This window comes from Ranitomeya imitator, chromosome 5 (assembly GCF_032444005.1).
Source record: "Ranitomeya imitator isolate aRanImi1 chromosome 5, aRanImi1.pri, whole genome shotgun sequence".
NCBI classification, from domain to species: Eukaryota; Metazoa; Chordata; class Amphibia; order Anura; family Dendrobatidae; genus Ranitomeya; species Ranitomeya imitator.
In genome coordinates this window covers 687937945-687963103 of record NC_091286.1, presented here as the reverse complement: position 1 = coordinate 687963103, position 25159 = coordinate 687937945, and the positions used below count along the sequence as shown (strand labels likewise).

The following is a 25159-nucleotide window of genomic DNA, read 5'->3' as shown; positions in this document are numbered from 1 at the left end:
GTAGCGATGAGCATTAGGAATGGAAGCAGCCAACTTATCTCCATTATGGAGAAATCCACACTTTATAAAACTTATCTATCAACTGTGAATAAAGGGCACAAAATTTATAAAAAGCGTCACCCAATGATAGATAAAATTGGCACACCTCCCTCTAGACCCGTTACTCCATTTTTTAAGTCGCCCCCTACTGGAGTGAGTCTACAACATTTTTTAAAAAAAGTCATAATTTGCTAATCGCATCCACTTTTGAAAACAAGGTAAGAGCAGCGCAAAAAACGCGAAACGTCAGCAATATCTGTGCAAAACTGGGTTGTGCCGAAAGCTGGTGCGAAAGACTTGATACATGGCCACCCAAGAGTTAATTATTAATTAACAAGCTCTAAAATTTCCATCCCATGGAAGTAGTTGCCACCCTTATAGGGGCACTGCTGTATATTATACACTACGGGCACGAATCTTCAAGCAGAAAAGATTTTTGCAAAGTTGCAAAATTTAGGCACAATTAAGAGATGCATCACCAATAGTGGAGGCCCAGAAAGCAGGAGAAGGCTATAGGAAGATAGAAAGTGTTTCCAAGTTGCCCTTTCCTCAGTTCCAAATGGAATTAAGAAATGACAGTTACCAGCAACAGTGGAGGTCAAGAAGACCAAGCAAAATTTCATAGAGAGCTGCTCGTAGGATTGCTAGAGAAGCAAATCAGAACCCCCGCTAGACTGCAAAAGACCTTCAGAAAGATTTAGCAGACTCTCGAGTTATAGTACATTGTTCCACTGTTCAGAGACACCTGCACAAATATGGCCTTCATGGAAGAGTCATCAGAAGAAAAACTCTCCTGCGTCTTCACTATAAAATTCAGCGTCAGAAGTATGCAAAAGAACATCTAAACAAGCCTGATGCATTTTGGAAACAAGTCCTGAGGACCGATGAGGATAAAATAGAAATCTTTGGCCACAATGATCAGACGTTTGTGTGGAGAAAAAAGGGCAGATAATTTCAGGAAAATAACATCTCGCCCACCATTAAGCATGGAGGTAGATCAATCATCCTTTGGGGTTGTGTTGTAGATAATGGCATTGGGAACATTTCACAAGTAGAGGGAAGAATGGATTCAATGAAATTTCAACAATTTCTTGATGCAAACAACACCATCTGTAAAAAAGCTGAAGATCAAAAGAGGAAGAGGATGGCTGCTACACATGAATAATGATCCTAAACACACATCACAATCCACAATAGACGACCTCAAAAGGTGCCAGCTGAAGGTTTTACAATGGCCCTCACAGTCCCCTGATCTCAGCATCATTGAAAATCTGTATCTAGACCACAAAATAGCAGAAGATGCAAAACGCCCAAGGAATCTCACAGAACTGGAAGAATTCTCCAAGGAAGAATGGAGGAACATCCCTCAAACAAAAAGTGAAAGACGCTTGTCTGGCTACAAAAAGTGTTTACAAGCCGTGATACTTTAAATAGGGGATGTTACTAGGAACTAACCATGCAGGGTGCCCAAACTTCTGCATTGGTACGTTTTCCTTTTTATAATTTTTAAATTGTAAAAGATAAAAACATTTTGTTTTTGTTTTGGCCTAAAATACAAAGGAAATGTGTCATCTGTAACTTTAGCCCTTTTAGAGATCATTTTATCTTCAACTTGCTTAACTGTTCACATTAACAGTAATTCTCACCAGGGGTGCCCAAACTTTTACATACCACTATATTCACATCTTTTAGACGTGAATATGTTTGAACACTGTGGTGCCGGAACAGCAGCATGAGGTAGGGAGGGGGTTAATGTTACAGTGAGGGCACATAATGGGGGTGACAATTTTGAAAGGGGGCATTGTTTTGCAATGGTGGCGGTAGGGGGGTACTTTATTCAGAGGGGCAGTGTGCTGGGGGTATTTTACGGAGGCGCTGTGTGGGTATGTGGGGGATGTTTTGCAGAGGAGGAGTGCATGGGAGGATAATTTGCAGAGGGGCAAAGTGGAAAGAGGGGATAAATTTTAGAGGGTCAGTGTGTGGGGGATATTTTGCAGAAGGGAAGTGTGCGGGGGGGGGAATAATTTGCAGTCGGGCATTTGGCAGAGGGACAGCACAGGGGGATAATATGCAGAGGGGCACTGTGAGGGAGATATTTTGCAGAGGGGCAAGGGTGGGATATTTGGGAGAGGCACAGTGTGGAGGGATATTTTGAAGAGAAGCATTGTGCAAGGGATATTTTGAATATAACTGTTTATTTGTGATACTGACTACGTCTAGCAGTACCGTGGTTCCTGTATGGTCCGCAGTCCTAACTGTGGTTCTGATGCTGCATTCATGTACTGATGGTGGTTCTGCCTCTGCATTCATGTACTGATGGTGGTTCTGGCTCTGCATTCATGTACTGATAGTGGTTCTGGCTCTGTATTCATGTACTGATGGTGGTTCTGGCTCTGCATTCATGTACTGATGGTGGTTCTGGCTCTGCATTCATGGACTGATGGTGGTTGTGGCTCTGCATTTATGTACTGATGGTGGTTCTGGCTCTGCATTTATGTACTGATGGTGGTTCTGGCTCTGCATTAGTGTACTGATAGTGGTTCTGGCTCTGCATTCATGTACTGATGGTGGTTCTGGCTCTGCATTCATGTACTGATAGTGGTTCTGGCTCTGCATTCATGTACTGATGGTGGTTGTGGCTCTGCATTTATGTACTGATGGTGGTTCTGGCTCTGAATTCATATACTGATGGTGGTTCTGGCTCTACATTCATGTGCTGACGGTGGTTTTGATCTTGCACACTTGTAGAAATCCAAAACTTGCAACATGGCTTTGTTAAAACTTAGAAATCCTCAAAACTTAACAGTTCTGAGATTATGAGGACTTGAGATCCTGAATTAGATCCTGTATTATACCCCAGAGCTGCACTCACTATTCTGCGGGTGCAGTCACTGTGTACATACATTACATTACTGATCCTGAGTTACATCCTGTATTATACCCCAGAGCTGCACTCACTATTCAGCTGGTGCAGTCACTGTGTACATACATCACATTACTGATCCTGAGTTACATCCTGTATTATACTCCAGAGCTGCACTCACTATTCTGCTGGTGCAGTCACTGTGTACATACATTACTGATCCTGAGTTACCTCCTGTATTATACTCCAGAGCTGCACTCACTATTCTGCTGGTGCAGTCACTGTGTACATACATTACTGATCCTGAGTTACATCCAGTATTATACCCCAGAGCTGCACTCACTATTCTGCTGATGCAGTCACTGTGTACATACATTACATTACTGATCCTGAGTTACATCCTGTATTATACCCCAGAGCTGCACTCACTATTCTGCTGGTGCAGTCACTGTGTACATACATTACATTACTGATCCTGAGTTATATCCTGTATTATACTCCAGAGCTGCACTCACTATTCTGCTGGTGCAGTCACTGTGTACATACATTACATTACTGATCCTGAGTTACATCCTGTATTATACCCCAGAGCTGCACTCACTATTCTGCTGGTGCAGTCACTGTGTACATACATTACATTACTGATCCTGAGTTACATCCTGTATTATACTCCAGAGCTGCACTCACTATTCTGCTGGTGCAGTCACTGTGTACATACATTACATTACTGATCCTGAGTTACATCCTGTATTATACTCCAGAGCTGCACTCACTATTCTGCTGGTGCAGTCACTGTGTACATACATTACATTACTGATCCTGAGTTACCTCCTGTATTATACCCCAGAGCTGCACTCACTATTCTGCTGGTGCAGTCACTGTGTACATACATTACTGATCCTGAGTTACATCCTGTATTATACCCCAGAGCTGCACTCACTATTCTGCTGGTGCAGTCACTGTGTACATACATTACTGATCCTGAGTTACATCCTGTATTATACCCCAGAGCTGCACTCACTATTCTGCTGATGCAGTCACTGTGTACATACATTACATTACTGATCCTGAGTTACATCCTGTATTATACCCCAGAGCTGCACTCACTATTCTGCTGGTGCAGTCACTGTGTACACACATTACTGACTCTGCCCTGTATGAGCAGTAGCTTTATAGTATCAGATGTGTCAGGGTAGTGATTCTGTACACTCTCAGGGAATATTACTGCGGAGCTGCGCTCTATAAAGTGACCCCAGACACCACCGCTACATATGTGGCCGTGGTTTCTGGAATTTCCTTCTTCTATTAGTAAACTCTCTGTTACTTCCCCATAATCCCCTGAGTCAAAACATTTCCAATTCCTGTTTATCAGCACAGGCGGCCATTGTTCACACTCCCCCCTGCTGAGCTCAGGACATAATCCAAAGGTCCCCGTCACCAGTGCAGCCAGTATAGGCTGCCGGCTGTAATAATGGGATGATGGCAGCAGACAGGCCGGCACGGCTCAGACCCGGAATTCTGCAGGTGGAAAAATATTCAATAAACCATAATACAAAAAAAACATATAACATTACGGCATGGAGCAGGTGGACTGGCATTGTTACAACACGTTACACCCTCCCTTCCCCTCCAGCTCTTTTCTTGGTCTTGGTGTCAGTCATTACTATCGGTCTAGTGTTCTATTCATGATACTGGAAGCTCGAAACTTTTAAATCCGTTGGGGCATGTACAAAGAAATATTAGATAGTGTTTAGGACACATTTTGATATAACCTCCTTCCCTCTTGTCCATAGTGTTCTGCTCTGTGTATGAGTAACTAATTATTAGATTGTGGGCTCCTCGGGGGCGGGTCCAGTCAACCTTGGTATGGGGTGACATTGGGGTGGAGAAAGCAGCGGTAGGATAGGGCCGTATTTTAAATGTTTGTCATTGTGCCACTTATTTGTTTCTTCATCTGTCCTGTATATTAGTAATTAAAATTATATTATATGAACCATGGGTCAATTAAATATGATCCTTGGGGGCGGGGATAAACACACTTTGGAAATGGAGGGTGAAGAGCCCGTTTAGCTAAACCCTCACCCAACTCTACAAATGTCCATAACAATGTGGTTCGTGCATAAGTCACTACAATTAGATCACAAGAACCATACGTCAAGATCAAGTGGTCCTTGTGGGCGGGACAATGTGGCACTGGGCCATGCTGTAATAGGTTAGATTTTGTAAATTTGAAAGAGGACCCTATTTTAATAGTTATGGCAAGCATGCTCATGGTCACGTCATATACTCTGGAAAAAACTACTGTAATTAGAAATTGGATTGGATTGTAAGCTACTAGGTTCCAAAAAAATTGATCCTTGGGGGAGGGGCAAAAAAGCACAGGATCTTCCTCAGGTTTTGTATTGTGCAAGCATGAAAGACGTCCCAATTTTGAATTTTTGCAGAGTTGTCTATGCATAATTAACTAAAACGTAGATTCTAGGTGCCTTGGGGGCGGATCCTGTCACTTTTGGGATAGGGCAGGGGAAGCAGCAGTAGTATGAGGCCCTATTTTAAGGCTACATAAGTTCATAGGAATGTAGTCTGTCTATAAGTAACCAAAATAAGATTACAAGAAAAATGGATAAAGAAAACGTGCTCCTTGGGGGCGGGACAAAAGTACTGGGTCATGTTGAATTAGGTGGTACATTATGTTAATTTTAATATTGTTATAGCATCGGTTTTCCTCCAGGCATGGTCTTCATCATGTGGTTTAATCTGTAACTACTGGAAACAAGTAATTGGATTGTAAGCTCTTTGGTTACAAAGAATTGGATCCTCGGGGGTGGGGCACACAAACATAAGTCGATCTTGGTTCAGGTTCTGTATGGAGTTAACCTGAAAGGGGCCCTAATTTTTGACGTTTGTCACTGTGCACCATTGACTGTATTCGCGTGGCCTGTGCATCATTAACTAAAAATTAAATTGTAAACTCCGGGATTCGAGCAGAGGGTGTCATATAATCCTGTGCAGACGGAAGAACTGCACCTGTTGTAGTTATGACTCTTTCCAATCAATGTGAATCAAAATTGTCAGCTCTTCAGACAACAAGGGGTTAAATAGAACACGGCGATTACCTTGTAACATCTCCTTGTATCATAGAATATCCAAATATCAAAACAAAACCAATGAAAAAGTATCTAAACACAGCAGAGGTAGCAGAACAGAGGCAGCAGAGCAGAGGCAGCAGAGCAGAGGCAGCAGAGCAGAGGTAGCAGAACAGAGGCAGCAGAACAGAGGTAGTAGAGCAGAGGCAGCAGAACAGAGGCAGCAGAGCAGAGGCAGCAGAACAGAGGCAGCAGAGCAGAGGCAGCAGAACAGAGGCAGCAGAGCAGAGGCAGCAGAGCAGAGGCAGCAGAACAGAGGCAGCAGAGCAAAGGTAGCAGAACAGAGGCAGCAGAGCAGAGGCAGCAGAGCAGAGGCAGCAGAACAGAGGCAGCAGAGCAGAGGTAGCAAAACAGAGGCAGCAGAACAGAGGTAACAGAGCAGAGGTAGCAGAACAGAGGCAGCAGAACAGAGGCAGCAGAGCAGAGGTAGCAGAGCAGAGGCAGCAGAGCAGAGGTAGCAGAGCAGAGGCAGTAGAACAGAGGCAGCAGAGCAGAGGCAGCAGATCAAAGGCAGCAAAGAAGAGGTAGCAGAGCAGAGGCAGCAGAGCAGAGGTAGCAGAACTGAGGCATCAGAACAGAGGTAGCAGAACAGAGGCAGCAGACCAGAGGCAGAAGAGCAGAAGTAGCAGAGCAGAAGCAGCAGAGCAAAGGCAGCAAAGAAGAGGTAGCAGAACAGAGGTAGCAGAGCAGAGGTAGTAGAACTGAGGCATCAGAACAGAGGTAGCAAAACAGAGGCATCAGAGCAGAGGAAGCAGAGCAGAGGCAGCAGAACCGAGGCAGCAGAACAGAGGCATCAGAACAGAGATAGCAGAACAGAGGTAGCAGAACAGAGGTAGCAGAACAGAGGTAGCAGAACAGAGGCAGCAGAGCAGAGGAAGCAGAACAGAGGTAGCAGAACAGACAGCAGAGCAGATGTAGCAGAGCAGATGTAGCAGAGGTAGCAGAACAGAGGCAGCAGAACAGACAGCAGAGCAGAGGTAGCTGAAGAGACAGCAGAGCAGAGGTAGCTGAAGAGACAGCAGAGCAGAGGCAGCAGAGCAGAGGTAGCAGAGCTGAATTTGATGGTTAACTCTTTCTTAAAGGGAAATTCCAAAACAACACCCTATAGATCTCAACAACAAAAAGACCGGAAAGACATTACAGCCATCCCCAGGCAGAGCAGACACTGGAGCATACAAGGACGCAGCGGGCAGCAGGAGGACCCGGCCAGGGCAGACACTGAGGATGATGAGGGTGGTAGTAGTACAATCATGGATGAGCAGCCAGTGACATCCCCTGTAAATCTCATCGATCAGATCACAGTGACGACATCAGTGAGGACCACACACAGAACAGGTGGGAGTCCCCGGCCCCTCTCCCCACTCAGGGACCCCCAGAGCTGGCACTGTACAGAGACATGCAGATACAGAGACCCCGAGGTGACAGGTCACTGCCCAATGTAGTGGGGTCTGTGCAATGTGGGGGGTGACATGCAGTGCAGAGGGGTCTGCAGGGGTGCAGGCTGCCGTATATTATCAGCACACCTCACAATGAGGGAATGGGGGTCACATAGGGTTTGGGAGTGATATAGGGGGCTGCGGAGTAAAGCAGGAGATGGGGAAGCTCTTCCGTGCAGGGGGCGCTCGGCACTAAGGTCTTGAAATATTGGGGTGCAGAGTAATTACATCGGGAGTCATAGAGCTGCAGTGTTTTGCAGGGCAGGGGGGATGTGCACTGTTGGGTAATGGGGGGCTGACATGTAGTGGGGGGGGCAGTGTAGAGGCGTCCTGTACAGCACCAGTCAAGTCACAGGTATTGTTAGGTTGTTACAGTACAGGGGTGACATGCCGTGAGGGGGCTGCACTGGAGGGGCATCATACTGTACAGGTGACATGCAGTGAGGGGGGCTGCACTGGAGGGGCATTATACTGTACAGGTGACATGCAGTGAGGGGGCTGCACTGGAGGGGCGTCATACTGTACAGGTGACATGCAGTGAGGGGGGCTGCACTGGAGGGGCGTCATACTGTACAGGTGACATGCAGTGAGGGGGGCTGCACTGGAGGGGCGTCATACTGTACAGGTGACATGCAGTGAGGGGGCTGCACTGGAGGGGCGTCATACTGTACAGGTGACATGGAGTGAGGGGGCTGCACTGGAGGGGCGTCATACTGTACAGGTGACATGCAGTGAGGGGGCTGCACTGGAGGGGCGTTATACTGTACAGGTGACATGCAGTGAGGGGGCTGCACTGGAGGGGCGTCATACTGTACAGGTGATATGCAGTGAGGGGGCTGCACTGGAGGGGCGTCATACTGTACAGGTGACATGCAGTGAGGGGGCTGCACTGGAGGGGCGTCATACTGTACAGGTGACATGCAGTGAGGGGGGCTGCACTGGAGGGGCGTCATACTGTACAGGTGACATGCAGTGAGGGGGCTGCACTGGAGGGGCGTCATACTGTACAGGTGACATGCCGTGAGGGGGGCTGCACTGGAGGGGCATTATACTGTACAGGTGACATGCAGTGAGGGGGGCTGCGCTGGAGGGGCATCATACTGTACAGGTGACATGCAGTGAGGTGGGCTGCACTGGAGGGGCGTCATACTGTACAGGTGACATGCAGTGAGGGGGGCTGCACTGGAGGGGCATCATACTGTACAGGTGACATGCAGTGAGGTGGGCTGCACTGGAGGGGCGTCATACTGTACAGGTGACATGCAGTGAGGGGGGGCCGCACTGGAGGGGCATCATACTGTACAGGTGACATACAGTGAGGGGGCTGCGCTGGAGGGGCGTCATACTGTACAGGTGACATGCAGTGAGGGGGGGCCGCACTGGAGGGGCATCATACTGTACAGGTGACATACAGTGAGGGGGGGCCGCACTGGAGGGGCGTCATACTGTACATGTGACATACAGTGAGGGGGGGCCGCACTGGAGGGGCATCATACTGTACAGGTGACATGCAGTGAGGGGGGGCCGCACTGGAGGGGCATCATACTGTACAGGTGACATACAGTGAGGGGACTGCGCTGGAGGGGCGTCATACTGTACAGGTGACATGCAGTGAGGGGGCTGTGCTGGAGGGGCGTCATACTGTACAGGTGACATGCAGTGAGGGGGCTGCACTGGAGGGGTGTCATACTGTACAGGTGACATGCAGTGAGGGGGCTGCACTGGAGGGGTGTCATACTGTACAGGTGACATGCAGTGAGGGGGGCTGCACTGGAGGGGCGTCATACTGTACAGGTGACATGCAGTGAGGGGGCTGCGCTGGAGGGGCGTCATACTGTACAGGTGACATGCAGTGAGGGGGCTGCACTGGAGGGGTGTCATACTGTACAGGTGACATGCAGTGAGGGGGGCTGCACTGGAGGGGCGTCATACTGTACAGGTGACATGCAGTGAGGGGGCTGCACTGGAGGGGCGTCAAACTGTACAGGTGACATGCCGTGAGGGGGGCTGCACTGGAGGGGCATCATACTGTACAGGTGACATGCAGTGAGGGGGGCTGCACTGGAGGGCATCATACTGTACAGGTGACATGCAGTGAGGTGGGCTGCACTGGAAGGGCGTCATACTGTACAGGTGACATGCAGTGAGGGGGGGCCGCACTGGAGGGCATCATACTGTACAGGTGACATACAGTGAGGGGGGCTGCACTGGAGGGGCGTCATACTGTACAGGTGACATGCAGTGAGGGGGGCTGCACTGGAGGGGCGTCATACTGTACAGGTGACATACAGTGAGGGGACTGCGCTGGAGGGGCGTCATACTGTACAGGTGACATGCAGTGAGGGGGCTGCGCTGGAGGGGCGTCATACTGTACAGGTGACATGCAGTTTGGGGGGCTGCGCTGGAGGGACATCATACTGTACAGGTGACATGCAGTGAGGGGGCTGCACTGGAGGGGCGTCATACTGTACAGGTGACATGCAGTTTGGGGGGCTACACTGGAGGGGTGTCATACTGTACAGGTGACATGCAGTTTGGGGGGGCTGCACTGGAGGGGCGTCATACTGTACAGGTGACATGCAGTGAGGGGGCTGCACTGGAGGGGCGTCATACTGTACAGGTGGCATGCAGTGAGGGGTGGCTGCACTGGAGGGGCATCATACTGTACAGGTGACATGCAGTTTGGGGGGCTGCACTGGAGGGGCGTCATACTGTACAGGTGACATGCAGTGAGGGGGGCTGCACTGGAGGGGCGTCATACTGTACAGGTGACATGCAGTGAGGGGGGCTGCACTGGAGGGGCGTCATACTGTACAGGTGGCATGCAGTGAGGGGGGGCTGCACTGGAGGGGCGTCATTCTGTACAGGTGACATGCAGTTTGGGGGGCTGCACTGGAGGGGCGTCATACTGTACAGGTGACATGCAGTTTGGGGGGGCTGCACTGGAGGGGCGTCATACTGTACAGGTGACATGCAGTGAGGGGGCTGCACTGGAGGGGCGTCATACTGTACAGGTGACATGCAGTTTGGGGGGCTGCACTGGAGGGGCGTCATACTGTACAGGTGACATGCAGTGAGGGGGCTGCACTGGAGGGGCGTCATTCTGTACAGGTGACATGCAGTGAGGGGGCTGCACTGGAGGGGCGTCATACTGTACAGGTGACATGCAGTGAGGGGGGGCTGCACTGGAGGGGCGTCATACTGTACAGGTGACATGCAGTGAGGGGGCTGCACTGGAGGGGCATCATATTGTACAGGTGACATGCAGTTTGGGGGGCTGCACTGGAGGGGCGTCATACTGTACAGGTGACATGCAGTGAGGGGGCTGCACTGGAGGGGCGTCATACTGTACAGGTGACATGCAGTGAGGGGGCTGCACTGGAGGGGCATCATACTGTACAGGTGACATGAAGTGAGGGGGCTGCACTGGAGGGGCGTCATACTGTACAGGTGACATGCAGTGAGGGGGGCTGCACTGGAGGGGCGTCATACTGTACAGGTGACATGCAGTTTGGGGGGCTGCACTGGAGGGGCGTCATACTGTACAGGTGACATGTAGTGAGGGGGCTGCACTGGAGGTGCGTCATACTGTACAGGTGACATGAAGTGAGGGGGGCTGCACTGGAGGGGCGTCATACTGTACAGGTGACATGCAGTGAGGGGGCTGCACTGGAGGGGCGTCATACTGTACAGGTGACATGCAGTGAGGGGGGCTGCACTGGAGGGGCGTCATACTGTACAGGTGACATGCAGTTTGGGGGGCTGCACTGGAGGGGCGTCATACTGTACAGGTGACATGTAGTGAGGGGGCTGCACTGGAGGGGCACATACTGTACAGGTGACATGAAGTGAGGGGGGCTGCACTGGAGGGGCATCATACTGTACAGGTGACATGCAGTGAGGGGGCTGCACTGGAGGGGCGTCATACTGTACAGGTGACATGCAGTGAGGGGGCTGCACTGGAGGGGCGTCATACTGTACAGGTGACATGCAGTTTGGGGGGCTGCACTGGAGGGGCGTCATACTGTACAGGTGACATGTAGTGAGGGGGCTGCACTGGAGGGGCGTCATACTGTACAGGTGACATGAAGTGAGGGGGGCTGCACTGGAGGGGCGTCATACTGTACAGGTGACATGGAGTGAGGGGGGCTGCACTGGAGGGGCGTCATACTGTACAGGTGACATGCAGTGAGGGGGGCTGCACTGGAGGGGCGTCATAATGTACAGGTGACATGCAGTGAGGGGGCTGCACTGGAGGGGCGTCATACTGTACAGGTGACATGTAGTGAGGGGGCTGCAGTGGAGGGGCGTCATACTGTACAGGTGACATGAAGTGAGGGGGGCTGCACTGGAGGGGCATCATACTGTACAGGTGACATGCAGTGAGGGGGCTGCACTGGAGGGGCGTCATACTGTACAGGTGACATGCAGTGAGGGGGCTGCACTGGAGGGGCGTCATACTGTACAGGTGACATGCAGTTTGGGGGGCTGCACTGGAGGGGCGTCATACTGTACAGGTGACATGTAGTGAGGGGGCTGCACTGGAGGGGCGTCATACTGTACAGGTGACATGAAGTGAGGGGGGCTGCACTGGAGGGGCGTGATACTGTACAGGTGACATGGAGTGAGGGGGGCTGCACTGGAGGGGCGTCATACTGTACAGGTGACATGCAGTGAGGGGGGCTGCACTGGAGGGGCGTCATAATGTACAGGTGACATGCAGTGAGGGGGCTGCACTGGAGGGGCGTCATACTGTACAGGTGACATGCAGTGAGGGGGGCTGCACTGCAGGGGCGTCATACTGTACAGGTGACATGCAGTGAGGGGGCTGCACTGGAGGGGCGTCATACTGTACAGGTGACATGCAGTGAGGGGGCTGCACTGGAGGGGCGTCATACTGTACAGGTGACATGCAGTGAGGGGGCTGCACTGGAGGGGCATCATACTGTACAGGTGACATGAAGTGAGGGGGCTGCACTGGAGGGGCGTCATACTGTACAGGTGACATGCAGTGAGGGGGCTGCACTGGAGGGGCGTCATACTGTACAGGTGACATGCAGTGAGGGGGCTGCACTGGAGGGGCGTCATACTGTACAGGTGACATGCAGTGAGGGGGCTGCAATGGAGGGGCGTCATACTGTACAGGTGACATGCAGTGAGGGGGCTGCACTGGAGGGGCGTCATACTGTACAGGTGACATGAAGTGAGGGAGCTGCACTGGAGGGGCGTCATACTGTACAGGTGACATGCAGTGAGGGGGCTGCACTGGAGGGGCGTCATACTGTACAGGTGACATGTAGTGAGGGGGCTGCACTGGAGGGGCGTCATACTGTACAGGTGACATGAAGTGAGGGGGCTGCACTGGAGGGGTGTCATTCTGTACAGGTGACATGCAGTGAGGGGGCTGCACTAGAAGGGCGTCATACCGTACAGGTGACATGCAGTGAGGGGGGCTGCACTGGAGGGGCGTCATACTGTACAGGTGACATGCAGTGAGGGGGGCTGCACTGGAGGGGCGTCATACTGTACAGGTGACATGCAGTGAGGGGGCTGCACTGGAGGGGCGTCATACTGTACAGGTGACATGCAGTGAGGGGGCTGCACTGGAGGGGCGTCATACTGTACAGGTGACATGTAGTGAGGGGGCTGCACTGGAGGGGCGTCATACTGTACAGGTGACATGCAGTGAGGGGGCTGCACTGGAGGGGCGTCATACTGTACAGGTGACATGCAGTGAGGGGGCTGCACTGGAGGGGCGTCATACTGTACAGGTGACATGCAGTGAGGGGGCTGCACTGGAGGGGCGTCATACTGTACAGGTGACATGCAGTGAGGGGGCTGCACTGGAGGGGCGTCATACTGTACAGGTGACATGTAGTGAGGGGGCTGCACTGGAGGGGCGTCATACTGTACAGGTGACATGAAGTGAGGGGGCTGCACTGGAGGGGCGTCATACTGTACAGGTGACATGAAGTGAGGGGGCTGCACTGGAGGGGCGTCATACTGTACAGGTGACATGCAGTGAGGGGGCTGCACTGGAGGGGCGTCATACTGTACAGGTGACATGCAGTGAGGGGGCTGCACTGGAGGGGCGTCATACTGTACAGGTGACATGTAGTGAGGGGGCTGCACTGGAGGGGCGTCATACTGTACAGGTGACATGAAGTGAGGGGGCTGCACTGGAGGGGCGTCATACTGTACAGGTGACATGCAGTGAGGGGGCTGCACTGGAGGGGCGTCATACCGTACAGGTGACATGCAGTGAGGGGGGCTGCACTGGAGGGGCGTCATACTGTACAGGTGACATGTAGTGAGGGGGCTGCACTGGAGGGGCATTATACTGTACAGGTGACATGCAGTGAGGGGGGCTGCACTGGAGGGGCGTCATACTGTACAGGTGACATGCAGTGAAGGGGGGCTGCACTGGAGGGGCGTCATACTGTACAGGTGACATGCAATGAGGGGGCTGCACTGGAGGGGCGTCATACTGTACAGGTGACATGCAGTGAGGGGGGCTGCACTGGAGGGGCGTCATACTGTACAGGTGACATGTAGTGAGGGGGCTGCACTGGAGGGGCATTATACTGTACAGGTGACATGCAGTGAGGGGGGCTGCACTGGAGGGGCGTCATACTGTACAGGTGACATGCAGTGAAGGGGGGCTGCACTGGAGGGGCGTCATACTGTACAGGTGACATGCAGTGAGGGGGCTGCACTGGAGGGGCGTCATACTGTACAGGTGACATGTAGTGAGGGGGCTGCACTGGAGGGGCATCATACTGTACAGGTGACATGAAGTGAGGGGGCTGCACTGGAGGGGCATCATACTGTACAGGTGACATGAAGTGAGGGGGCTGCACTGGAGGGGCGTCATACTGTACAGGTGACATGTAGTGAGGGGGCTGCACTGGAGGGGCGTCATACTGTACAGGTGACATGCAGTGAGGGGGCTGCACTGGAGGGGCGTCATACTGTACAGGTGACATGCAGTGAGGGGGCTGCACTGGAGGGGCGTCATACTGTACAGGTGACATGCAGTGAGGGGGCTGCACTGGAGGTGCGTCATACTGTACAGGTGACATGCAGTGAGGGGGCTGCACTGGAGGGGCGTCATACTGTACAGGTGACATGAAGTGAGGGGGCTGCACTGGAGGGGCGTCATACTGTACAGGTGACATGTAGTGAGGGGGCTGCACTGGAGGGGCGTCATACTGTACAGGTGACGTGAAGTGAGGGGGCTGCACTGGAGGGGCGTCATACTGTACAGGTGACGTGCAGTGAGGGGGCTGCACTGGAGGGGCGTCATACTGTACAGGTGACATGTAGTGAGGGGGCTGCACTGGAGGGGCGTCATACTGTACAGGTGACATGTAGTGAGGGGGCTGCACTGGAGGGGCGACATACTGTACAGGTGACATGAAGTGAGGGGGCTGCACTGGAGGGGCGTCATACTGTACAGGTGACGTGCAGTGAGGGGGCTGCACTGGAGGGGCGTCATACTGTACAGGTGACATGTAGTGAGGGGGCTGCACTGGAGGGGCATTATACTGTACAGGTGACATGAAGTGAGGGGGCTGCACTGGAGGGGCGTCATACTGTACAGGTGACATGCAGTGAGGGGGCTGCACTGGAGGGGCATCATACTGTACAGGTGACATGTAGTGAGGGGGCTGCACTGGAGGGGCATTATACTGTACAGGTGACATGCAGTGAGGGGGGCAGCACTGGAGGGGCGTCATAGTGTACAGGTGACATGCAGTGAGGGGGCTGCACTGGAGGGGCGTCATAGTGTACAGGTGACATGTAGTGAGGGGGCTGCACTGGAGGGGCGTCATACTGTACAGGTGACATGAAGTGAGGGGGCTGCACTGGAGGGGCGTCATACTGTACAGGTGACGTGCAGTGAGGGGGCTGCACTGGAGGGGCGTCATACTGTACAGGTGACATGTAGTGAGGGGGCTGCACTGGAGGGGCGTCATACTGTACAGGTGACATGAAGTGAGGGGGCTGCACTGGAGGGGCGTCATACTGTACAGGTGACGTGCAGTGAGGGGGCTGCACTGGAGGGGCGTCATACTGTACAGGTGACGTGCAGTGAGGGGGGCTGCACTGGAGGGGCATCATACTGTACAGGTGACATGTAGTGAGGGGGCTGCACTGGAGGGGCATTATACTGTACAGGTGACATGAAGTGAGGGGGCTGCACTGGAGGGGCGTCATACTGTACAGGTGACATGCAGTGAGGGGGCTGCACTGGAGGGGCATTATACTGTACAGGTGACATGTAGTGAGGGGACTGCACTGGAGGGGCGTCATACTGTACAGGTGACATGCAGTGAGGGGGCTGCACTGGAGGGGCGTCATAGTGTACAGGTGACATGCAGTGAGGGGGCTGCACTGGAGGGGCGTCATACTGTACAGGTGACATGCAGTGAGGGGGCTGCACTGGAGGGGCATTATACTGTACAGGTGACATGCAGTGAGGGGGGCAGCACTGGAGGGGCGTCATACTGTACAGGTGACATGAAGTGAGGGGGCTGCACTGGAGGGGCGTCATACTGTACAGGTAACATGTAGTGAGGGGGCTGCACTGGAGGGGCATTATACTGTACAGGTGACATGTAGTGAGGGGGCTGCACTGGAGGGGCGTCATAGTGTACAGGTGACATGCAGTGTGGGGGCAGCACTGGAGGGGCGTCATACTGTACAGGTGACATGCAGTGAGGGGGCTGCACTGGAGGGGCGTCATACTGTACAGGTGACATGCAGTGAGGGGGGCAGCACTGGAGGGGCGTCATACTGTACAGGTGACATGAAGTGAGGGGGCTGCACTGGAGGGGCGTCATACTGTACAGGTGACATGCAGTGAGGGGGGCAGCACTGGAGGGGCGTCATACTGTACAGGTGACATGAAGTGAGGGGGCTGCACTGGAGGGGCGTCATACTGTACAGGTGACATGCAGTGAGGGGGCTGCACTGGAGGGGCGTCATACTGTACAGGTGACATGCAGTGAGGGGGGCTGCACTGGAGGGGCGTCATAGTGTACAGGTGACATGCAGTGTGGGGGCAGCACTGGAGGGGCGTCATACTGTACAGGTGACATGCAGTTTGGGGGGCTGCACTGGAGGGGCGTCATACTGTACAGGTGACATGCCGTGAGGGGGGCTGCACTGGAGGGGCATCATACTGTACAGGTGACATGCAGTGAGGGGGCTGCACTGGAGGGGCGTCATAGTGTACAGGTGACATGCAGTGTGGGGGCAGCACTGGAGGGGCGTCATACTGTACAGGTGACATGCAGTGAGGGGGCTGCACTGGAGGGGCGTCATACTGTACAGGTGACATGTAGTGAGGGGGCTGCACTGGAGGGGCATTATACTGTACAGGTGACATGCAGTGAGGGGGCTGCACTGGAGGGGCATTATACTGTACAGGTGACATGCAGTGAGGGGGCTGCACTGGAGGGGCATTATACTGTACAGGTGACATGCAGTGAGGGGGGCTGCACTGGAGGGGCGTCATACTGTACAGGTGACATGTAGTGAGGGGGCTGCACTGGAGGGGCATTATACTGTACAGGTGACATGCAGTGAGGGGGCTGCACTGGAGGGGCATCATACTGTACAGGTGACATGCAGTGAGGGGGCTGCACTGGAGGGGCGTCATAGTGTACAGGTGACATGCAGTGTGGGGGCAGCACTGGAGGGGCGTCATACTGTACAGGTGACATGCAGTGAGGGGGCTGCACTGGAGGGGCATTATACTGTACAGGTGACATGCAGTGAGGGGGGCTGCACTGGAGGGGCGTCATACTGTACAGGTGACATGCAGTGAGGGGGCTGCACTGGAGGGGCGTCATAGTGTACAGGTGACATGCAGTGTGGGGGCTGCACTGGAGGGGCGTCATACTGTACAGGTGACATGCAGTGAGGGGGCTGCACTGGAGGGGCGTCATAGTGTACAGGTGACATGCAGTGTGGGGGCAGCACTGGAGGGGCGTCATAGTGTACAGGTGACATGCAGTGTGGGGGCAGCACTGGAGGGGCATCATACTGTACAGGTGACATGCAGTGAGGTGGGCTGCACTGGAGGGGCATCATACTGTACAGGTGACATGCAGTGAGGGGGCTGCACTGGAGGGGCGTCATAGTGTACAGGTGACATGCAGTGAGGGGGCCGCACTGGAGGGGCGTCATACTGTACAGGTGACATGCAGTGAGGGGGCTGCACTGGAGGGGCGTCATAGTGTACAGGTGACATGTAGTGAGGGGGCTGCACTGGAGGGGCGTCATACTGTACAGGTGACATGCAGTGAGGGGGCTGCACTGGAGGGGCGTCATACTGTACAGGTGACATGCAGTGAGGGGGCTGCACTGGAGGGGCGTCACAGTGTACAGGTGACATGCAGTGAGGGGGCCGCACTGGAGGGGCGTCATAGTGTACAGGTGACATGTAGTGAGGGGGCTGCACTGGAGGGGCATCATACTGTACAGGTGACATGCAGTGAGGGGGCTGCACTGGAGGGGCGTCATAGTGTACAGGTGACATGTAGTGAGGAGGCTGCACTTGAGGAGCGTCATACTGTACAGGTGACATGCAGTGAGGGGGCTGTGCTGGAGGGGCGTCATACTGTACAGGTGACATGCAGTGTGGGGGCTGCACTGGAGGGGCGTCATACTGTACAGGTGACATGCAGTGAGGGGGGCTGCACTGGAGGGGCGTCATACTGTACAGGTGACATGCAGTGTGGGGGCTGCACTGGAGGGGCATCATACTGTACAGGTGACATGCAGTGAGGGGGCTGCACTGGAGGGGCGTCATAGTGTACAGGTGACATGTAGTGAGGGGGCTGCACTGGAGGGGCGTCATACTGTACAGGTGACATGCAGTGAGGGGGCTGCACTGGAGGGGCGTCATAGTGTACAGGTGACATGTAGTGAGGGGGCTGCACTGGAGGGGCGTCATACTGTACAGGTGACATGCAGTGAGGGGGCTGCACTGGAGGGGCGTCATACTGTACAGGTGACATGCAGTGAGGGGGCTGCACTGGAGGGGCGTCATAGTGTACAGGTGACATGTAGTGAGGGGGCTGCACTGGAGGGGCGTCATACTGTACAGGTGACATGCAGTGAGGGGGCTGCACTGGAGGGGCGTCATAGTGTACAGGTGACATGTAGTGAGGGGGCTGCACTGGAGGGGCGTCATAGTGTACAGGTGACATGTAGTGAGGGGGCTGCACTGGAGGGGCGTCATACTGTACAGGTGACATGCAGTGAGGGGGCTGCACTGGAGGGGCGTCATAGTGTACAGGTGACATGTAGTGAGGGGGCTGCACTGGAGGGGCGTCATAGTGTACAGGTGACATGCAGTGAGGGGGCCGCACTGGAGGGGCATCATACTGTACAGGTGACATGCAGTGAGGGGGCTGCACTGGAGGGGCGTCATAGTGTACAGGTGACATGTAGTGAGGGGGCTGCACTGGAGGAGCGTCATAGTGTACAGGTGACATGTAGTGAGGGGGCTGCACTGGAGGGGCGTCATACTATACAGGTGACATGCAGTGAGGGGGCTGCACTGGAGGGGCGTCATAGTGTACAGGTGACATGTAGTGAGGGGGCTGCACTGGAGGGGCGTCATACTGTACAGGTGACATGCAGTGAGGGGGCTGCACTGGAGGGGCGTCATAGTGTACAGGTGACATGCAGTGTGGGGGCTGCACTGGAGGGGCATCATACTGTACAGGTGACATGCAGTGAGGGGGCTGCACTGGAGGGGCGTTATAGTGTACAGGTGACATGCAGTGAGGGGGCTGCACTGGAGGGGCGTCATACTGTACAGGTGACATGCAGTGAGGGGGGCAGCACTGGAGGGGCGTCATACTGTACAGGTGACATGAAGTGAGGGGGCTGCACTGGAGGGGCGTCATACTGTACAGGTGACATGCAGTGAGGGGGCTGCACTGGAGGGGCGTCATACTGTACAGGTGACATGCAGTGAGGGGGGCTGCACTGGAGGGGTGTCATAGTGTACAGGTGACATGCAGTGTGGGGGCAGCACTGGAGGGGCGTCATACTGTACAGGTGACATGCAGTTTGGGGGGCTGCACTGGAGGGGCGTCATACTGTACAGGTGACATGCCGTGAGGGGGGCTGCACTGGAGGGGCATCATACTGTACAGGTGACATGCAGTGAGGGGGCTGCACTGGAGGGGCGTCATAGTGTACAGGTGACATGCAGTGTGGGGGCAGCACTGGAGGGGCGTCATACTGTACAGGTGACATGCAGTGAGGGGGCTGCACTGGAGGGGCGTCATACTGTACAGGTGACATGTAGTGAGGGGGCTGCACTGGAGGGGCATTATACTGTACAGGTGACATGCAGTGAGGGGGCTGCACTGGAGGGGCGTCATACTGTACAGGTGACATGCAGTTTGGGGGGCTGCACTGGAGGGGCGTCATACTGTACAGGTGACATGTAGTGAGGGGGCTGCACTGGAGGGGCATTATACTGTACAGGTGACATGCAGTGAGGGGGGCTGCACTGGAGGGGCGTCATACTGTACAGGTGACATGTAGTGAGGGGGCTGCACTGGAGGGGCATTATACTGTACAGGTGACATGCAGTGAGGGGGCTGCACTGGAGGGGCATCATACTGTACAGGTGACATGCAGTGAGGGGGCTGCACTGGAGGGGCGTCATAGTGTACAGGTGACATGCAGTGTGGGGGCAGCACTGGAGGGGCGTCATACTGTACAGGTGACATACAGTGAGGGGGCTGCACTGGAGGGGCGTCATACTGTACAGGTGACATGTAGTGAGGGGGCTGCACTGGAGGGGCATTATACTGTACAGGTGACATGCAGTGAGGGGGGCTGCACTGGAGGGGCGTCATACTGTACAGGTGACATGTAGTGAGGGGGCTGCACTGGAGGGGCATTATACTGTACAGGTGACATTCAGTGAGGAGGCTGCACTGGAGGGGCATCATACTGTACAGGTGACATGCAGTGAGGGGGCTGCACTGGAGGGGCGTCATAGTGTACAGGTGACATGCAGTGTGGGGGCAGCACAGGAGGGGCGTCATACTGTACAGGTGACATACAGTGAGGGGGCTGCACTGGAGGGGCGTCATACTGTACAGGTGACATGCAGTGAGGGGGCTGCACTGGAGGGGCGTCATACTGTACAGGTGACATGCAGTGAGGGGGCTGCACTGGAGGGGCATTATACTGTACAGGTGACATGCAGTGAGGGGGCTGCACTGGAGGGGCATTATACTGTACAGGTGACATGCAGTGAGGGGGCTGCACTGGAGGGGCAATATACTGTACAGGTGACATGCAGTGAGGGGGGCTGCACTGGAGGGGCGTCATACTGTACAGGTGACATGTAGTGAGGGGGCTGCACTGGAGGGGCATTATACTGTACAGGTGACATGCAGTGAGGGGGCTGCACTGGAGGGTCATCATACTGTACAGGTGACATGCAGTGAGGGGGCTGCACTGGAGGGGCGTCATAGTGTACAGGTGACATGCAGTGTGGGGGCAGCACTGGAGGGGCGTCATACTGTACAGGTGACATGCAGTGAGGGGGCTGCACTGGAGGGGCGTCATAGTGTACAGGTGACATGCAGTGTGGGGGCAGCACTGGAGGGGCGTCATACTGTACAGGTGACATACAGTGAGGGTGCAGCACTGGAGGGGCGTCATACTGTACAGGTGACATGCAGTGAGGGGGCTGCACTGGAGGGGCATTATACTGTACAGGTGACATGCAGTGAGGGGGGCTGCACTGGAGGGGCGTCATACTGTACAGGTGACATGCAGTGAGGGGGCTGCACTGGAGGGGCGTCATAGTGTACAGGTGACATGCAGTGTGGGGGCTGCACTGGAGGGGCGTCATACTGTACAGGTGACATGCAGTGAGGGGGCTGTACTGGAGGGGCGTCATAGTGTACAGGTGACATGCAGTGTGGGGGCAGCACTGGAGGGGCGTCATAGTGTACAGGTGACATGCAGTGTGGGGGCAGCACTGGAGGGGCATCATACTGTACAGGTGACATGCAGTGAGGTGGGCTGCACTGGAGGGGCATCATACTGTACAGGTGACATGCAGTGAGGGGGCTGCACTGGAGGGGCGTCATAGTGTACAGGTGACATGCAGTGAGGGGGCCGCACTGGAGGGGCGTCATACTGTACAGGTGACATGCAGTGAGGGGGCTGCACTGGAGGGGCGTCATAGTGTACAGGTGACATGTAGTGAGGGGGCTGCACTGGAGGGGCGTCATACTGTACAGGTGACATGCAGTGAGGGGGCTGCACTGGAGGGGCGTCATACTGTACAGGTGACATGCAGTGAGGGGGCTGCACTGGAGGGGCGTCATAGTGTACAGGTGACATGCAGTGAGGGGGCCGCACTGGAGGGGCGTCATAGTGTACAGGTGACATGTAGTGAGGGGGCTGCACTGGAGGGGCGTCATACTGTACAGGTGACATGCAGTGAGGGGGCTGCACTGGAGGGGCGTCATAGTGTACAGGTGACATGTAGTGAGGAGGCTGCACTTGAGGAGCGTCATACTGTACAGGTGACATGCAGTGAGGGGGCTGTGCTGGAGGGGCGTCATACTGTACAGGTGACATGCAGTGTGGGGGCTGCACTGGAGGGGCGTCATACTGTACAGGTGACATGCAGTGAGGGGGGCTGCACTGGAGGGGCGTCATACTGTACAGGTGACATGCAGTGTGGGGGCTGCACTGGAGGGGCATCATACTGTACAGGTGACATGCAGTGAGGGGGCTGCACTGGAGGGGCGTCATAGTGTACAGGTGACATGTAGTGAGGGGGCTGCACTGGAGGGGCGTCATACTGTACAGGTGACATGCAGTGAGGGGGCTGCACTGGAGGGGCGTCATAGTGTACAGGTGACATGTAGTGAGGGGGCTGCACTGGAGGGGCGTCATACTGTACAGGTGACATGCAGTGACGGGGCTGCACTGGAGGGGCGTCATACTGTACAGGTGACATGCAGTGAGGGGGCTGCACTGGAGGGGCGTCATAGTGTACAGGTGACATGTAGTGAGGGGGCTGCACTGGAGGGGCGTCATACTGTACAGGTGACATGCAGTGAGGGGGCTGCACTGGAGGGGCGTCATAGTGTACAGGTGACATGTAGTGAGGGGGCTGCACTGGAGGGGCGTCATACTGTACAGGTGACATGCAGTGAGGGGGCTGCACTGGAGGGGCGTCATAGTGTACAGGTGACATGTAGTGAGGGGGCTGCACTGGAGGGGCGTCATAGTGTACAGGTGACATGCAGTGAGGGGGCCGCACTGGAGGGGCATCATACTGTACAGGTGACATGCAGTGAGGGGGCTGCACTGGAGGGGCGTCATAGTGTACAGGTGACATGTAGTGAGGGGGCTGCACTGGAGGGGCGTCATACTGTACAGGTGACATGCAGTGAGGGGGCTGCACTGGAGGGGCGTCATAGTGTACAGGTGACATGTAGTGAGGGGGCTGCACTGGAGGGGCGTCATACTGTACAGGTGACATGCAGTGAGGGGGCTGCACTGGAGGGGCGTCATACTGTACAGGTGACATGTAGTGAGGGGGCTGCACTGGAGGGGCGTCATAGTGTACAGGTGACATGCAGTGTGGGGGCAGCACTGGAGGGGCGTCATAGTGTACAGGTGACATGCAGTGTGGGGGCAGCACTGGAGGGGCGTCATACTGTACAGGTGACATGCAGTGAGGGGGCTGCACTGGAGGGGCGTCATAGTGTACAGGTGACATGCAGTGTGGGGGCTGCACTGGAGGGGCATCATACTGTACAGGTGACATGCAGTGAGGGGGCTGCACTGGAGGGGCGTTATAGTGTACAGGTGACATGCAGTGAGGGGGCTGCACTGGAGGGGCGTCATAGTGTACAGGTGACATGCAGTGTGGGGGCTGCACTGGAGGGGCATCATACTGTACAGGTGACATGCAGTGTGGGGGCTGCACTGGAGGGGCGTCATACTGTACAGGTGACATGCAGTGAGGGGGCTGCACTGGAGGGGCGTCATAGTGTACAGGTGACATGCAGTGAGGGGGGCAGCACTGGAGGGGCGTCATACTGTACAGGTGACATGCAGTGTGGGGGCAGCACTGGAGGGGCGTCATACTGTACAGGTGACATGCAGTGAGGGGGGCAGCACTGGAGGGGCGTTATAGTGTACAGGTGACATGCAGTGAGGGGGCTGCACTGGAGGGGCGTCATACTGTACAGGTGACATGCAGTGAGGGGGGCAGCACTGGAGGGGCGTCATACTGTACAGGTGACATGCAGTTTGGGGGGCTGCACTGGAGGGGCGTCATACTGTACAGGTGACATGCAGTGAGGGGGCTGCACTGGAGGGGCGTCATAGTGTACAGGTGACATGCAGTGAGGGGGGCAGCACTGGAGGGGCGTCATACTGTACAGGTGACATGTAGTGAGGGGGGCAGCACTGGAGGGGCGTCATACTGTACAGGTGACATGCAGTGTGGGGGCAGCACTGGAGGGGCGTCATACTGTACAGGTGACATGAAGTGAGGGGGCTGCACTGGAGGGGCGTCATACTGTACAGGTGACATGCAGTGAGGAGGCTGCACTGGAGGGGCGTCATACTGTACAGGTGACATGCAGTGAGGAGGCTGCACTGGAGGGGCGTCATACTGTACAGGTGACATGAAGTGAGGGGGCTGCACTGGAGGGGCGTCATACTGTACAGGTGACATGTAGTGAGGGGGCTGCACTGGAGGGGCATCATACTGTACAGGTGACATGCAGTGTGGGGGCTGCACTGGAGGGGCGTCATACTGTACAGGTGACATGCAGTGTGGGGGCTGCACTGGAGGGGCGTCATACTGTACAGGTGACATGCAGTGAGGGGGCTGCACTGGAGGGGCGTCATACTGTACAGGTGACATGCAGTTTGGGGGGCTGCACATGGGTACCATTCTGCACAGGTGCATGCGGGGCGCCCTACATTTGGGGTCTGGCTGTGTCTGGGGGGCAGTGCCCTGAGGAGCCGGGTTCTTACCATACATCGCTGCTTTGTGCCGCTGCTGTCGGTGTCTCCTCCTCGGCTCAGCAGCAGCAGGGAGGGGGCTGGGGATGAATGGAGGGGGCTGGCAGCGGCTGGAGCGGCTCATTCAGCTCCTATCCCGGGGAGGGGGAGGGCTCTATGCAAATATCTCCGCTCCCATCATGCATCACATCAGCTCTATCAGCTCCCCTCCCCCTGCAGCCGGGAGGTGTGGAGGAGCCTCATCCTCTGCACTGACAGCACAGCCCGTCTCCTCCTGCAGGAGGCGCTGCCGGACCTCGCTGCTCTCCCCGCCTCCTCCGTGCTCTGCAGGCAGTGACCGCGGAGCCCCCGGTGCTGTCTGATGAGGCGCCGGTCCTCGGTGACCATTGCTGCTGAGCACAGTGTGCGGTGTGTGATAGTGTCAGTGGGATCTGCTCCTCTCACACGGGGCACTCAGCTGTTATTATTGTGTTAATAAGTTTATCATTTGTTTCTCACCCCTTTAATTAAGGCCTTATAGGGCGGAAGGGCGAGCCGCCAGGGAGCGGGTTGGGGGGTGCTATTTGTGCAACTGTAGGGGGCCAACCTCCGCACACGTTAGGGCCAGTCAGCGGTAGATTAGG

The 25159-nt window shown here is 55.0% G+C and overlaps 1 protein-coding gene across 2 annotated transcripts in view; it reads right to left on the bottom strand.

Annotated features, from left to right (window-relative positions):
* Positions 1-24617, bottom strand: part of EFR3B (EFR3 homolog B) — a 164968-nt gene extending 140351 nt beyond the window's left edge. The window contains exon 1 of one of the 2 annotated variants that reach the window (XM_069728430.1): positions 24549-24617. In XM_069728430.1, the coding sequence (XP_069584531.1) occupies positions 24549-24555 (7 nt within the window). In that variant the 5' untranslated portion in view covers positions 24556-24617. The remainder of the gene's footprint in view (positions 1-24548) is intronic. The other variant, XM_069728431.1, reaches the window with a different exon arrangement.
* Between the last annotated feature and the right edge of the window lie 542 nt (positions 24618-25159).